General features: G+C 36.3%; 1 protein-coding gene across 1 annotated transcript in view; it reads right to left on the bottom strand.

Annotated features, from left to right (window-relative positions):
* SLC13A1 (solute carrier family 13 member 1) overlaps positions 1–17,801 on the bottom strand; it is an 81,590-nt gene that overhangs the window by 40,332 nt on the left and 23,457 nt on the right. Inside the window, exons 3-6 of the mRNA XM_088018463.1 lie at positions 12,075–12,211; positions 9,251–9,438; positions 8,611–8,659; positions 8,481–8,529 (exon numbers count right to left, since the gene is read on the bottom strand). Of these exons, the coding sequence (XP_087874589.1) occupies positions 8,481–8,529; positions 8,611–8,659; positions 9,251–9,438; positions 12,075–12,211 (423 nt within the window). The remainder of the gene's footprint in view (positions 1–8,480; positions 8,530–8,610; positions 8,660–9,250; positions 9,439–12,074; positions 12,212–17,801) is intronic.

Below are 17,801 nucleotides of genomic sequence, written 5' to 3' on the forward strand. Positions count from 1 at the left end.
TTCTATAATTTGGAAATGTATATATTTACATAATGTAAAATGTATATACTTATATATATATATACACACACACACACAATGGAATATTACTCAGCCAAAAAAAGAATGAAATCGCCATTTGCAAGAACATGGATGGATATAAAGGGTATAAATGCTAAGTGAAACAAGTCAGTCAGAGAAAGACAAACATCATACATTTCAGTCATATGCGGAACTTAAGAAATAAAACAAATGAACAAAGAAAAAAGAGACAAACCAAAAAACAGAGTCTTAACTTAGAGAACAAATTAATGGTTACCATAGGGTAGGTGGGTGGGGGCTGGGTGAAATAGGTGAAGGGATTTAAGAGTACACCCATCATGATGAGCACTGACTAATACACAGAATTGTTGAATCACTATATTGTACACCTGAAACTAATATAACACTGTATGTTAACTATGCTGGAATTAAAATAAAATAAAATAAATGTAAAAAAAAAAAAAGCTGGCATTGCTACATTAGCATCAGACAAATAAACCCTAAGACCCCCAAAACATTACTATACATTGAGAGGGGCACTGCAAAATGGTAAAAGCATTAATTAACCAGGAATATATAAACATTCTAAACTGGTAGGGATACAATAACATAATCTAAATAATCTAAAAATATACAGAAACCAAAATTGACAGAATTAGCAGGAGAAATGGACATACCCATATCCTAGAGGGAGATTTCAACAAAACAGTTTCATTAATTGCTGGGTTAAGTAGACAAAAAATTAGGTCACAGACGATTTGAAAAACAACTAGCAAACTTGATCTAACAGACATTTGGAAAACATTGCACCGGTAAGTTGAGAATATACAATTCTTTTTAAGCACAATGAAATATTTATCACAACCGACCATGTGCTAGCCCACAAATCTGCCTCAACAAGTTTAGAAGAACTGATGTCATACAAACCAATTTCTGAGCACAGTTAAATTAAGTTAGAAATAAAAAGCAAAAAAACAAAAAGTAGTTACAAAAGCCTCATTTATTTCAAATTTTAAAATACACTTCTAAGCAATTCATAATAGAAATCCAGAAGACAGAAAGAACTGAAAAATATGTGGTACAGCTAAATTAATGGAAGAAAATTCATCTCCCTAAATTCTTACTTTGGAAGAAAAGAAAAGCTCAAATTTCATAATGTAAATGTCTAATTTAAAAGGTAAAAGAGCAGCAGAATGAATGCAAAAATAAAGACAGAACAATATAATAAAGAGAGGAAATGAATAAATTAGAATACATACAAAATATGACCAAAGAGCCAAAAGTCAGTTTTTTGACAAGAATTGTAAGACTAATAAAATAGACAAATTTTTGAAAGACTTCAAAAAAAGTTTAAAAGCATAAGTAGAAATATTAGCCATGACAAAAACTATAACTAAAAATACTTAAGAAATGAAATTGGTCTTGGTGGATGATATTATCAACAACCACATGCTAGGAAATTTGAGATGGAATGCATAAGTTCCCCAAAAATACAACTCAAGAAGAAATAGAAAATATGAATAATCCTAAAGCCAGGAAAGTAACAGAGTAATTTCTAAGTATATATGCCTTCTGCTCTCTCCTTGTCCTGCTAGCTGGAGTAGAGAATGGTTAGAGGGAGATGAGGCAGCCATCTTGCCCCATGAGGTAGCAGTGAAGTGCTGAGGATGGCAGAGCTGAGATAGAAAGAATCAGGGTCATCGTGATTGTGGAGCCACCATACCAGCTTATTTCTATCTTGTTAAAACTATTGCTATTTGGGGTCTTTGTTGTGATGAACAAGTAACTAATACAAGCGGAAACACTGAAAAGAAAACAAGAGAATGATTAATACAACATTTTGGACTGTGTCTGTCTCATCAAGGGGAAGGATGTGTGACTATGAGGAAGGGGATGGAATCAGAGAAAGGTTCATGGAGATTTCTCAAAATTAATTAAGTTGGGGTGTGGAATACACCATTTTATGCATTTTGTTATTCTTTAAATTTTTCTGTCACATTTCATAAATATGTATATGTATAAAATACTCCATAATCAAGTACATAAAAATAATTTGGGCATAAAGTAAAATAAATGTATTCTTTTGTTAGGAAATATTATTGGAAGATGCATAGAAAAACACTGCTGAGATTTTTAAGAAACGAAATACAGTATTAGAATAAATTATATAGTGTGGGAGGCTTACCGTACACTTAGAGGAAAGTACAGATGCTTCCAACATGGCTGACCTTATGTTATTTGCTAGATGATATATCAATAACTTCAAATGTGAAGAACTACATTTTGGTGATTCAAAAGTGAAAGATATATGGGACAAAAGCTATTATCAACAGCCAATCATTTCTTTAACAACAAAATGTTTTGTGGAAACACAGCTAAGTATAGATACCAATGGAGCTAGGGCTTTGACTGCAATAAAAATTGAAGTCTGTAGTGAGGTCATAGTCACAGGTTGCTGCTGTGATTCCTTTCTCTCTTTTAAAATAAATGTTAAAATAATTCTTTATTCAGAAGTGAATTTGCCTCACCAACTGTTGCCACCCACTTCCTTCTTTTCTTTTATTATTATGTTCAATTAGCCAATATATAGTATATCATTAGTCCCTTCTTTTATCAGAAAATACACCTGGTGTAATTTTAGATGAATTAGGTTTTACCTGCTTATCCATATGCAAGCATTAGCCTTCACTCTAGTCTATACTGTTTGTGAAGGATACTGGATCCCCATTATATATCAGAAATTTAATCTTTTGTTCTGATATAATAACATTGATAACGAGGCTTCCAAATTTTTCAATGAAATATGTTCTAATTGGATTAGTAAAGAGGATAGTTATGATTTCTTTTAAAAGTTCAACTTCTCCTATTCACAGAGGCATAGGAAACTGCCACAGTTAAAAAGACCATGTAAAGGGTACAAACTTTCAGCTATAAGATGAATAAGGACTGAAGATTCAGTGCAAAATCTGGCAACTGCAATGGACAACACTGCACTGCACAACTGAAATGTGTTAAGAGTGTAGAACTCAAATGTGGTCACACACACACACACACAGACACGCAAAAGATAAATATGTGACGTGAACACTACGTCAAAAACTAATGGTGTACTATATGTTGGCTAATTGAACATAATAAAAAAATATGTGAAGTGCCTAAACTAGATAAACATCTAGGTGCCAATAAACTAGATGGAGGAATTCCTTTCACTGTTAATATGCACATCACATCACCTTGATGTACACATAAAATATCCCACAATGTTTTCCAACCCTAATGAGATATAATTGACAAATACAGTTCTAAGATATTTAAAGTGTACAGTTGTGATCTGACACATGCATACATCATGAAGAGATTACCCTAATCCAGCCAATCAACATATCCGTCACCTCATACGTCTATCTTCCTTCCCTTCTTTCCTTCCTTCCTTCCTTCCTTCCTTCCTTCCTTCCTTCCTTCCTTTCCTTCCTTCCTTCCTTCCTTCCTTCCTTCCTTCCTTCCTTCCTTCCTTTCCTTCCTTCCTTCCTTCCTTCCTTCCTTCCTTCCTTCCTTCCTTCCTTCCTTCCTTCCTTCCTCTCTTTTTCTTTCTTTCTTCTTTCGTCAGACATTCAAATACCACTACCCTACCCTATTTCAACCTACAACAGTGTTAAGTATAGTCACCATGTTTTACATTATATCCTTGGACCTTATTCATAGGAATAAGCCAAAAGTTTGCACCCCACCCCACAGCTCTTGACAACCACTTTTTTACTCTGTTTCTGTGAGTTTTACTTTTTATTTTTTTAGATTCTACATATAAGTGATACCACACAGTATTTGTTATTTTTCTGTCTGCCTTATTTCACTTAGCATATTGCCCTCAAATTTCATCCATGTTGTTGCAAATGGCAGGATTTCCTTCTTTCTTATGGCTGAATAATAGTCCACTGTATATGCATAACACCTCTTCTTTATCCATTCATCCATTGGTGGACACTTTTTCCATATTGTGGCTATTCTGAATAATGCTGCAATGAACATAGGAGTGCAGATATCCCTCTGAGATCTTGTTTTCATTTCCTTTGGATATATACCCAGAAGTGGGATTGCTGGATTATATGGTGATTCCATTTTTAGTTTTTTGATGAACCTCTATACTGTTTTCTATAGTGGCCGCAGGAGTTCACGTTCCCACCAACAGTGCACAGGGGTTCCCCTTCCTCCACATCCTTGCCAACACTTGTTATCTCTCGGCACTTCGGTGCTGCTCTTTCTCTATCATCATCTCTCTCTAAACTACAGGATTTGGCTGGAGGAGTGAAAGAAGAGAGCTAGGCTGTGTCAGGTGAGGATTGAATAGCCCTAATAATTGGCTTTGCCATCCAATTCCACCCAGTATCGAATGGAAGAGTAACCAAGGAGAACAAACTTTTGTTTATGTTTGATCTGGACACCAGATATTCTAAAATTGATATCCCCTAACTTGGCAGAATTAATGTCCCTAGACCATGATATTAGGAGTTATGCTTATTACTGTTAATATGGTTCTTTGAATTCTTGGAGAACATTAAACAGTGTTTTCTTACAGAATTTGGTTTTCAACAATAAGGATTTTCACCCCCAAACTAAACACCTAATTAAAAAACAAGATTTAATTTGTTCAAGGACATTTTTCCTTTGAATTTTTCCCTTTAGAGAATTACACATTATATAAGATGAATGGAAAACAATGATCTTAGACCTTTCATTAAAAGCAAACTGATTTTCCAATTCCTTTCATTGAAGATGCCTGGAGGTTTAGAAATTGAGCCAGTATAAAAATCTGGGATATCTCTTTGAATGATACTAGTATTTGTGAGGAAGGGGAAAATCTAGCAACTTGATTTATCCTTTCATATGTAAAGAATGATTTTCAGATATCTGGAACTCGTTTCTTATGGAAATAATACGAGTGATGATGACTAGTGTCTCAGTCACCCTACTAGAAGCTGACAAATATATTTGTCCATGTACTGCTGGTGTCCCTTTAGGGTAATCCATTCTTTTTGTTCCTTTTCTTCTCAAAAAATATTTTAACTACTTTTGGACTCATGCGGGATTTACAGGCTAAGTACCTACCCACTACTTTTATTGGGGACACAAGTAGGGAGCTCTGCTAATGTTTGGGTCATGGCCTATAATAAGAAGAGAACTTGGCAAGTCATGGAAAACATCAATTTTTAGGTATATGCAGCACTCGAATATGGCTACTCTAATCAGTTTCTGGAATCTGAGGGCCTATTGACTATCTACCATCTTCAAAACCAATGCGTAATCAGCACCATCAGCAGCAGCAGCAAAGGCAAAATTACCATCATTATCATCTATATCAGAAATTTGCAGCTTTATTAACAAGAATTTTAGGACTGATAAATTTTAGTTCCAAACCCTTATTTTCTTTCCACCAAAAATGAAATTAATGTCCACAAATAGCCAAAGCAATCCTGAGAAAGAAGAACAAAGCTGAAGGTATCACACTCCCTGGCTTCAAACTATATTACTAAGCTATATAATCAAAACAGTCTGGAATTGGCATAAAAATAGACACACAGACCAATGGAACAGAATCGAGAGCCCAGAAATAAATCCTCATATTTACAGTGAACCAACATGTGACAAGGAGTCAAGATACTCAGTGAGGAAAGGACAACTTCTTCAATAAATGGCGTTGGGAAAACTTGATAAACACATGCAAAAGAATAAAACTGGACCCCTATCTCATACTCCTCACAAAAGTTAACTCAAAATGGATTAAAGACTAAACATAAGACCCAAACTGTAAAGCTCTTAGAAGAAAACATAGGCAAATACTCCTTAACATTGGTCTTGGCAACACTTTTTAATGTGACACCAAAAGCAAGTAATACTTTCATGTTATCTCTAATAAAGAACACTTTTGTAAAGTAAAAGGTTATCCTTTAATTTTTCTTTTACACGAAGCTGAATTTTTATACACTGAGTTCTAGAAAGACCATAGAATCATTGTTCAAAGGCCTTGCTTGCTCTCTTCTCCCAAACTCAGAACTCAATCTTCATTGCCTAAAATGTACCCAAATTACCTTACTTTTCCCCACTGAAAACTTATCCCTCCTTCTCTGTTCCCCATCCCCATCAGTGGTATCACAGCCTACCTTTACCTAGTTTACTCTAGCAGAGGTATCTTCTATACTTTTCTCTCTCTTGTCCTCAAAGTCTGATTAATCAAATAATCCAGTTAGGTTTACACTCTCTGCCTTCAAGGTGTTGCCATAGTAATTTTCTCAATGGGCAGAAATGACCATGCTGCTCTCCAGTTTCAAAGATTCCTATTTTCTCTAAGATAAACTCTAAAACCTTTGGCGTGGCATGACCAACTATTTTTAACACAGCTCAAGCTATCTAGACATTTCACCTAGCACAAATCATCCCTAGCACCTGCAGTGGAGATGTTTCCTGAAAAAGCCCTGCTCTCTATATATTTGGGTCTTTGAATTCATTACTTTTTCTAATGAGACTACTTCTTATCTTTTCACTCATTAATTAATTAATTAATTAAGATAGACATCTACTGAATACCTACCCTGTGCTAGGCAATGAAGCGTGCCAGGGGATTAGATGGTGAACAAAGTAGACGTGGTCCCTGCATGCATGGAGTCTGCACTCTGCTGGTTGAACCTGCTGTCTCCTCCCAGACTCAGATCTCTTTCACTCATGCCCCGCTCTTGCAATACGTCCTTATTGACCTAGTTGCTCCACCTTTGGAAGACTGAGCCCTTGTGCCTACTTTTGTTGTAGGATTTATGTCACACACATTTTTTTTTTTTAAAGTCCATCTTCCCCACTAGACTCTGATCTGCTTAGAGTAAGGAGCAGGACTTTTCGACAGTGGGCCTTCCTATAATGCCAAGGACAGCGTTAGATGTCAAATCGATTTGAAGGGGCTTGACCCAAAATTTAGGCATCATGCCAGAAAACTGGATTTCTAAATGTGACCATGAGAAAGTTACTGAGTGCAAGTATATTCTTTCTGTTTATGCTTGCCAATTTTTATAAGTTTTAAAGCTCATTTTTAAGGTATTCTTCTGTAAATACCTCATATGCTGCTGATTTTCTGTTTTAAAAGAATTACTTCTATTCCTAAAGATGATAATGTTTTCAGCAATATATATTCAATTCTCATGTTTAAAACCCTGTAGCTAATGGCTTAAAACTTATCTTTGTTATTTGTCTTCTCTTTACAGAGAAATCACTCTTTCCTTGAAGATTTCTGTAAATAACAAGAGGGTTTTCTTTCTCCTACTGAGTTTCATGTAAATGTATTGTAGCCTGAGGAAGGAACATATGCCCCACGCTCCTATTCCTAATGCTATGGTTACCGGAAAACTATTTCTATGTAGGATTATTTTTCAGTGGTCTCAAGATCTATTGCTCCCAGTACAACTTAGTATAGAGTTTTTATATTGATTTATTCTGGCGAAATGAATTCCATGTGATAGTTTACAAAAGTCTCCTTCCTTCCTTTAATTGCAAGAATGACTACAACAACTCCTCCATCTGTATTTGACAGTAGCAATTCATATATTCTGCACTGAATTTTTTTAGTGGAAACACTAACGATAACTGGATTGTAATTACATGAATAAGAGTTGCTCTAAGTTTATAACCTGAAAGAAATGAGAATAGTCCTAATGAAAATCAGGCTATTGGGCCAATAAGATTTTAATAAGAAAACAAAAGAATATTCTGAGACTGGAATTATATTTCTTTAAACTACATATGCTAGGGCGCCTGGGTGGCTCAGTTGGTTAAGCGACTGCCTTCGGCTCAGGTCATGATCCTGGGGTCCCGGGACCGAGTCCCACATCGGGCTCCCTGCTCAGCAGGGAGTCTGCTTCTCCCTCTGACCCTCTTCCCTCTCGTGCTCTCTATCTCTCATTCTCTCTCTCTCAAATAAGTAAATAAAATCTTTAAAATAAAATAAAAAAAATAAACTACATATGCTAACTCTCATCACCACGAACTCAGTAAAAGAAGATAATAATGATGCTAATTTTCAAAGCCTAAAAAGTTTTCTATCAGAATGTTGATTTTAGTCTATGTCTATCTATGAGGGCTTATCAAACCATTACACTGTGCTTCGACTTAGGTAAGCAAAGTAATTTATAGACAAGGAAGGAAGTAACAAATTTTAAAATGTATACATCTCAGGGCGCCTGGGTAGCTTGGTCGGTTAAGCATCACACTCTTGATTTCAGCTCAGGTCATGATCTGAGGGTCATGAGACTGAGCCCCACGACAGGCTCCACACTGAGCTTGGATCCTGCTTAGGATTCTCTCTCTCCCTCTGCCCCTCCCCCTCCCCCTCTAAAAATAAAAAATAAAATGCATACATCTCTAACTGTAACTCTAATATAATTTCATGTATAATTATTTAGAAAGAATCACATTTAATATACCTTTTCCAGCTCTGTCTTGCTTGAAATTTTTCCTGCATCATTACTGTATCTGAAATATAAATTGACTCAGTTTATAATTTTATTAAAATGTAATTTAGAAAATCCTAATTAAAATGTCAATATTCTTTACCCTGGAACTGGTATTGTTTTCTCTTTCCTCTCATTTGTTTCAACACCTTCTGCAAAACATTAAATAAAAGAAAAATAATTTAAAGGGTTATCTGTGTGTGTGTGTGTGTGTGTGTGTGTGTGTGTGTGTGTTAAGATGGAAGCATTACTAGAAACTGAAAACAAATTCACCTGTACTGACATAACATTCATCTTAATAAAGTATTTTATAAATAGAAATATCACCCCAATGTTTCCACTCCATCAGGGCAATTTATCAGAGCCAGAAATAACCACAGCCAAGTGTAATGCTCTTTCCAAATAGAATGTGGGAATTAGAGATTCCCACTATTGTGCAAGAATGTCAATTCAATATGAAAGAGTAACCTGGGGTCTACTGAGAGAGACAGAGAGAGAATTCCATCAGACTGGCTAGAGGCTAGAAAGGGCATTCTTCCTCTTTTTCCAGAGAATGTAGATTCAACCACTAATTGAAGGTAAAATATTTGGGTAATGTATACTATTGGGAAATACAGCAAGAAGAAAGTTAAATTCACATCATGCACATATGGACAGTTAATAAAATATAAGCCAGAATTCTTGAGTTTCTGCCAACTGCCCAAATGATTAGACCCCACTGCGGCTGTATCGACATGTGATACCATCAGTTTCCAGTCCATGGTTGATTGATCCACTGAAATGAGTCATCTGAGTGGCCTCGACCTCTGCCTCAGCGCTGATGATCTGCTGTGCCACGGCCTCCACGATGGGCATCACCATGGCAGCTGTGGAGGTGTTGCTAAGCCACATCGATAAAAAGGCAGTACTGCTCATGAACCCCAATGTCAGCCTGAAACGAGAGGACCTTTTGGATGAGCTGCGCTCTCTGGCTTAACTAACTCTGAATTATTTAACTGTAGAGAATGTTGTTTGTAAATTGGGAATTTTTTCAAAACACACTTAAGTTAGGGTTCCCCTCCGATGGCGAACCCTGAAGATGGTCATGGCCAGATAGGAATCAGAACGGCACATGGAAGAGTGGTGTTCTTATGAGATTTGTCTCCCTGGAACCATAAATGTCTTCTCTTAAAACAGAACAGCTTATAATATTATACCAATATTTGAATGCCCTTTACAGATGGCACTTATCTTGAAATACCAGTAAGATGAAATGCAATCAGTTTTTCAATTTAGGATCCCTTACTCTTTCTTTTGTCTTTTGGTCACATCTCTGTTTATTAATTAGTATGTGTGCCAAGGAGGCACAAGAGCAAGGAGAGAAATTAGTATTTATAAATCTACTTTTTACTGTTGACTACTCTGGTTCAATATATGGTAGGTGGAGGAAATGGTTAAAATTACTAGCTAAAATGAGGTTTCAGAATTTTCTGTAGATTCTATTATTTATGCTTTCCTGAGTTTGACATTCCTGCCTGTGGTCAAGAACTGGATATATTACATTGTCCTCTCTTATAAATAAAGTAGTTCTTCTCCCTTAAAAATAACACACCTAAGACTGTAGGATTTTAAATCATATCTAGAAGCTATCAAAATCACACTTGGGGAAGAAATATGATCTGTTTTGAGTGGGAGATCCCAGAAAATCATTCAGAAGCACATCTTTCCATATGGAGCCATTTATGAAATTCTATGACTCTCTTTAAAAGTAAATCTACAAGACAGATTCTACAGTTTCAAATTCAGATCGGGTGAATAATTTCTACATGTAAAACAAAATAAAACTCTTTAGATATCTTCAGGGTCCTGGGATCGAGCCCCGCATCAGGCTCCCTGCTCAGCGGGAAGCCCGCTTCTCCCTCTCCCGCTCCCCTTGCTTGTGTTCCCTCTCTCGCTGTGTCTCTCTGTCAAATAAGTAAAATCTAAAAAAAAAAAAAGGAAATCATTCTCAATAAAAAGTAAACTAGAAATACTTTTCATTTAAGGCATTGGCAAGGCATGAAATCCTCCTATAAAAAAAGATAGTGAGCAGATAAACCTTCTGTGTGGTGAAAATGCCTTAAATTGCAAAGCTACTCGGTGGTATAAGGACAGACTCTTGCTACACCGTGGGCTTCACTACCCCAGCCCTGTGGTCAGTGAGCCGATGGTCAAGGAAAAGATAACATATCTAAGGCACCCCACGAGGCATGAAGAGTGAAATTCCCTTAATACATACATGTTATAAACACTTTAAGTAACAAATATTTTAAAAATTTGTCTCATCTGAGTTATTTTTTGTGTTTAACAAACCTATTTGATTCATAAATCATAAACACAGATGTGGATATACTCTAGAATGAATCATGCAATGTAATTCAATAAAATTTTCTTATTTTCAAAGAAAAATGAGAAGAGAAGAACCACCTAAGACTTTAGAGCTTAATGCTATCATGTAAGTGTTTATGACACTGGAAATATTCTTTTTTTAGCTCACATCTATGTTCTTTTTTTTTTAAGATTTTATTTATTTATTTGACAGAGAGAGACACAGTGAGAGAGGGAACACAAGCAGGGGGAGCGGGAGAGGGAGAAGCAGGCTTCCCGCCGAGCAGGGAGCCCCATGCGGGACTCGGTCCTGAGTCGACGGCAGACACATAACGACTGAGCCACCCAGGTGCCCCTCACAACTATGTCCTTAACAAGAGCTAGAATTAAAACTAAAATAGCCAATTAATTTAATGGAAAAAAACATTTATTTCAGTGGGGAAAATCAGTCAACTGAGTGATTTCACATTCCGTAGATGAAATTTCTTAATTGATTGTTTCACTTTGCAACAGTTCATTTAAAAAGAAAAATGTTGGGGCGCCTAGGTGGCTCAGTCATTAAGCGTCTGCCTTTGGGTCAGGTCATGTTCCCAGGGTCCTGGGATCAAGCCCTGCACTGAGCCCCACATCAGGCTACCTGCTCGGCAGGAGGCCTGCTTCTCCCTCTCCCGCTCCCCCTGCTTGTGTTCCCTCTCTCGCTGTGTCTCTGTCAAATGAATAAACAAAATCTTTTTTAAAAAAATAAATAAGTAAAAAGAAAAATGTTCACCTTGGAATGTTTCTACACGTTTGTATTTTGTCGGTAATGTCTTTGTCTTTGGTTCTTAACATCCTCCCTATGATCAAGGATGCTCTTGAACAAGTCTTGAATGTGTGATCAGCCAAATAAACAAGATAGGACTGAAATCTACTCTGAAGTCTATCAATCTTGTCTGTTGGGGTTCAAGGCTTCTCTCAGCTTTGGCTCCTACCGTGCATGAAAGGTAGGAGGGTTGTGTGCACTTATTCCAATCTCCCTGTAATTAGACCTGAAAGTTGTTGTTGTTTCTTCCTACAACTCCAATATACTTTATATCCCTTTCATATTTGCAGAGGAAAGAAAGGCATGAATTATATTGTGATGAATGATTGCCTGGATGTGCATTACTTATTTAGTTATTTGCTCTGCACAAAAATGATCTGTTTGGAAAGTAAACCTGGAACAGGAAATGCAGTACTTACCATGCTGGGTTCACACCCACCGTCATCACCATTCTCAGAGCAATCCTTTTGTGCAAATTCCATTTTTCTATTGATGTTGCTAAACAGATGACTCCAATTAGCAGTAGATGAAAATCTTTGAAATAAGCAGATGCCACCTGAAATTTATGATTAAACCCATGATTACTTATGTTGGTGGGGGAAAAATAATATTGCCCAAGAAAGCATTATTTTGCTACTCTTAACTTTGACCTTCAAATTACTTAATCTTTCTATTAAGAAAAATGTAGATATGTGACAATACAAATTTAACTATGTTCTATATGCTTACCCAGAAATAGGAGTGTTAAGGGAAAACACATACAAAAAAAGAGTGCTCAAGATACTGGGTTTTGAAATAGCTGTGTAACATTAGGCAAGTGCCTTCAATGCCTTAATTTTTCTATCTCCAAACTGGGGTTAACTGGTTTATGCTGCTATGGAAGAATGGCAGTGACTGTGACTTGGGGAAGTCCAAGTTGAGTCTCCAACCCACCAGTGTCTTCATTACCATCCATTATGCCCAAACTGTAGTGTCACTCCTAAATATTTTGAATGGTTTTACCTTCAAAATTATTTGCTATAAAATAAATACCCTTGAATAGGAGCCAACATCTTAAGCCATTTTTAGCTAACACCATTCAGAGATTAGTAGAGTATACAGACACTTTGGGTCAACCTATTTACCAGAGAATTCTCCTAAGAATGTTAGGCACATAATCTTTTTCTCAAACAACAACAACAAAAAGGTTCTGTGGCCTAATTAGTTTAGAAAACAGAGTTTTGAAATATTAGAATTTTCTTTCCTGTAAGTCTAACTCAAAACCTTTAAATATTAACATGCATTGCCACTCACAGAGTGGGATTCCACACCCAACATATTTTTCAAACTTATTTAATCACAGAAACCTTATTTTTAAATTTTTAGGTGTAGTGCTTCATGAGACTGATACTCAAGAGACCTGACTTTAGGACCTGCTTGGTTAAACTGAGTCAGGAGGCTGTGCTGAAAGGAGAGGATTATAAGAGGAAATATCCCTTCAAAAAAAACAATATCTAGTAGAAGGTATGGGAGAGTTGGAAAATTATGAAACCACAAAGGAATAGAAAAATCAGTTCTCATAATTTTGCTATTTTAAGTTGTATGAGCATTTTTAATATAACTTACTAAGCTTGGCTTGGTTTAAAAAGAAAGTAAAAATTAGCCTTGGAATTAAAAGTGGACAAGTGAATTTCTTCATTATGTTTTATGTTGATTTATTATGTTTTTCACAGTTTGTATTTAACTCTTTACATTTTGTAGTAATTGCATAATAGAAAATAATTCTATCAATTTCCTTATTATCTCATTTATTAATTACTCTAACACCGAATAAGTGTTTCCCATGCGCCAAAACTGTTATATGAACAGGGAATGCAATGATAAATGTCTGACATGTTTTTCCCTCTTCACACCTCTTCAATCCTCAAACATCTAGATTTCTTTCTCTTTCTTTTTTTAAGATTTTATTTATTTATTTGTCAGAGAGAGAGAGGGATATATATAGAGAGAGAGCACGAGCAGGCGGAGCGGCAGGCAGAGGGAGAAGCAGGCTTCCCGCTGAGCAGAGAGCGAGATGTGGGGCTCAATCCCAGGACCCTGGGTTCAGGACCTGAGCCGAAGGCAGACGCTTAATGACTGATCCACCCAGGTGCCCTCAAATATCCAGATTTTCTAAATAGTTTCTACTATTTTTTCTGTATTACAGAGCCCTGTTTGTTTCCTTCATAGCATATTATATTATGTCAATAGTGTTTACCTGCTTGTTGCATTCTTCTGTAATATACTATACATTCTAAGAGGACCAGGAATCTGTTTTGCTAGTCATTGCATATTTGGCACCTAGTACAGTCTTGGTACAGAACAGGAGCTCAGTAAATAATATTGCATGAATGAGAGAGGGAGGAAGAGAGTCAATGAATAAGCTATGGTCTCTGAGCTCCTAAATCAGTAGAGTGATCACAATCATGAATTGTCTACACTCTGTCCCAAACTTTTTTTTTTTAAGATTTTATTTATTTATTTGACAGAGAGAGACACAGCGAGAGAGGGAACACAAGCAGGGGGAGAGGGAGAGGGAGGAGCAGGCTTCCTGCCGAGCAGGGAGCCCGATGTGGGGTTCGATCCCAGGACCCTGGGATCATGACCTGAGCTGAAGGCAGATGTTTAATGACTGAGCCACCCAGGCACCCCTGTTCCCAAACTTCTATCTTCCTAACGCTCTCAGTCGTTACTACTCTCAGTACAAGTATTATTTCAAATTATTAATTTACTAGTGTTTACAGACTTACGAAACATTTTTTTTTTCCTCCCTGGGTCTATCTCTGCCTCTCTGAATTTTTCTTCTTGGCCTACATTGAAAATTACTTTTGCTCTTCCCTTTTCTTAAATGTTGGTATCTACAGGGTTTTGTCTCTAATCTTCTTGTTTTGTACACCTGAAGATTGAATCTTACAGATTCAATTTCTAACTCTATGTGACTAAAATAATGTTCAGCACACAGTGGGCATTCAATACATATTTGTTGAATGAATGCTGAAGACACTAAAATCTTTGTATCCAAACAGATAAGTCTGGTGTATCCAGCTGGTCATTTCCATTTGAATTTCCCACAAACATCTAAAAATTCAGCATATCCCTTTTCGTGACAAATGAAACTTCCATCTACTTAGTTGCCCAAGTTAGAAGCCTAAGAGTCAGCTATGATTCCTTTTTCACTTCCAGTATGTGTGTGTTAGTCATGAAGTCCTATTATCTCTAGTTCCCCCATATATTTTATTTTATTTTATTTTAAAAGATTTTTTATTTATTTGTCAGAGACAGAGCACAAGCAGGGGGAGTGGCAGGCAGAGGGAGAAGCAGGCTCCCCTCTGAGCAAGGAGCCCGATGGGGGACTTGATCCCAGGACCCCGGGATCATGACCTGAGCCCAAGGCAGACACTAAACTGACTGAGCCACAAAGGTGTCCCATTCCCCTATATATTTTAAATTGTCCACTTTGCTCTATTCAAACATTACTATCTTAATTAAGCTCCTTACTGTTTGATCTGTCTCTTTCTAATCCGCCCCTTACCATTGTCACAGCGACTTTTCTGAAGTGTAAATCTAATCACATCATTGTGCTTCCTGTACTCTTCACTGGACTCCATGTCTTTTAAGACCAAATCCAATCTTCCCAACATGTCTTATAAGACTCTTCATCATTTAGCCCCATCTCACCTTTCCAGCTTAGACTTTCAGTGCTCTGCCAACTTCTCCCTACGTGTGAAATACTCCAGTCACAGAAATGCTTCAACACTTGCCAGTCATTTAACCTGGAATGACCCTCTTCTCTTATTTTGGTTATCCATAATCTTCCTTCATGGATGAACTCAGATGTCAATTCTTCTAAGATGCCTTCCTTGACTATCTTCAACTTGGTTGGATGTTACTTCCTTTTGTGGGAGCAGATCTTCATCTATATAGTGATCATTTATTTACTTAATTATCCCCATTATTAGATTATACATATTTTGAAGGCAGAGATATATTTTACTGATCACTGTATTTATGGATTTAGCACAAGCCTGGCACATATTGGCACTCAGTAGATACTGAATTAGTAAGTCCCCAGACTCAAGGAGCTTACAGGTTATTATATGTGAAAAACAAGTTAACAAAGACTGCAATAAGGTATCATAGGTGTGTGAGAAATATTTTTTCAAGTTATAGTTGAAGCTCAAAGAGTAATGACCACCTTTTACTAGGGGAATTGGGAAAGTTTTCTTACAGGACCTGATACTCAAGTTGATTACTGAAAAATGAATAGACATTTGAGTTTTCCTCTTCTTTTATCTCTTTTACAGTCTTGCTCATGAAAATAAGATCCACGTACCCTATTCCAATAGTTTGAGAATTCAATGAAAAAATAAACACAGGATTACTTTAAAAATACAAAGGAATGCATAGAAGCAAGCCATTATTAGTAAGTGATTAAACATAGAAGGAAGTCCAGGACCATGAGATATTCTTGTTGTAATCTCTTTAGATTATCAGCAGTTGGCAGACTTTGTAAAAGGTCAGATAATAAGTGTTGTAGACTTTGTGAGTCTTACTGTTTCTATTGCAACTATTCAACTTGTCTTTGTAGCAAAAAAAGTAGCCAAAGACATTATGTAAATGAATGACCATGGGTTTGTGTGTTTCCAACAAAACTTTATTTTAAAAATTGGGTAGCAGGCTAGATTTGGCCCTCAGATTCATAGTTTGCCAATTGTCTTAATAGACTATGTAAACAAAAAATGGCCTGTAGCCCAACTGTCTAAATGAAATCAACTGTAAACTTAAGGAGGAATTTTCACATTCTTTGTTTCTCATTCTATTACCTATTCTTTGGGTTCCATCAGAGTTAGTGTATTTGTAGCTTATTAGTCACAAGCATATGTGTTTGTTTATAGCCTATGTACACAGGAGGTAACAAGAGAAAATGCTACTGGTTTGTAAATGACACTGATAATTATAACTATTTTTGAGGCAAAATAGGCATGTCAAATAAAATTCCTAATGAAATTTGAAATCTATTTTTAAGCTCAAGGTAGTCATATTTCTGTTTCAAAATGGGATTTCATCAAAAAACATGCACTTTTGCAATCAGAGCACCTGGGCTCTCTCTTAGCTATAAAATGTACCAGTTCACAATCTTTCTACAAGTCAATATACTTACCCATTAAAGTTAAATAATACTTCACATCAAGTTTGTGAATTAAATAAGATTTTTTAGAAAAGTCAGTTATGATGCATATGATTAGAATTATATCATATATATTTTGTTGTTTTAAAAAATATTTATTTATGCTTCGTTGCTAATTCCAATGCTTGATTCTCAGTTTTCACATTAATTGATCTATTAGCAGATTTGACACATTTGATCATTGCCTCATCCTTAAAACATTTCTAAACTTGGATTCCAGGATCCCACACTCTCCTGGCCTTCCTTCTACCTCAATAACCTATCCTTCTTTCTTCTTTGCTAGTACTTTCTCTTCTCACCAATCTCTGAATGTTGTAGTTTTCCAGAGCTCAGTTCTTTGTCCTCTTTGTTTTGTTGTTGTTGTTGTTGTTTTAAATCTTCACTTACTCTCTAAATCACCCCACCAAGTTTTAGGGCTTTTAATTCCATCTATATGTTGATGATTCTCAAACTTATATTTCCACTCAGCTCTATCTCATGAAATCTGGACTCATTTGTATTTAACTGCCTACTCAACACCTTCACTTAGATATCAAATAGTTATTTTAAACAGTGTCAAACTTTGTACTCCCAGTGTCAGCCTCTCTTTTGCAACAAGCCTACTCTGCCCATAGTTTTCCCCATTTCAATTGATGGCAACTCCATTTTTCCAACTGCCAGGCCAAAAAGTTCTGAGGCATCCTTGAATCCTTCTCCCCGTCCCCATCATATGCCATATAAAATCATGCAGGAAATTTTGTTGGTTTTATCTTAAAAATACATTAACAATATATTCAATATCCCCATTACTATCCCTGGTCTGAATTACCATGGCCTCTCAGCTGGATTATTGCAATAACCTGCTACCCATTTCCTTCCTTCTGCCTTGTTTCTCAACACAGCAGTCCAAATTATCCTTCTAAATAAAAGTCAAATTGATCATGTCACTCTTCTACTCAAA

This window comes from Eumetopias jubatus, unplaced genomic scaffold (genome assembly GCF_037043125.1).
Source record: "Eumetopias jubatus isolate StellerSeaLion01/CBP00866 unplaced genomic scaffold, mEumJub1_p1.0 scaffold_14, whole genome shotgun sequence".
Lineage (NCBI taxonomy): Eukaryota > Metazoa > Chordata > Mammalia > Carnivora > Otariidae > Eumetopias > Eumetopias jubatus.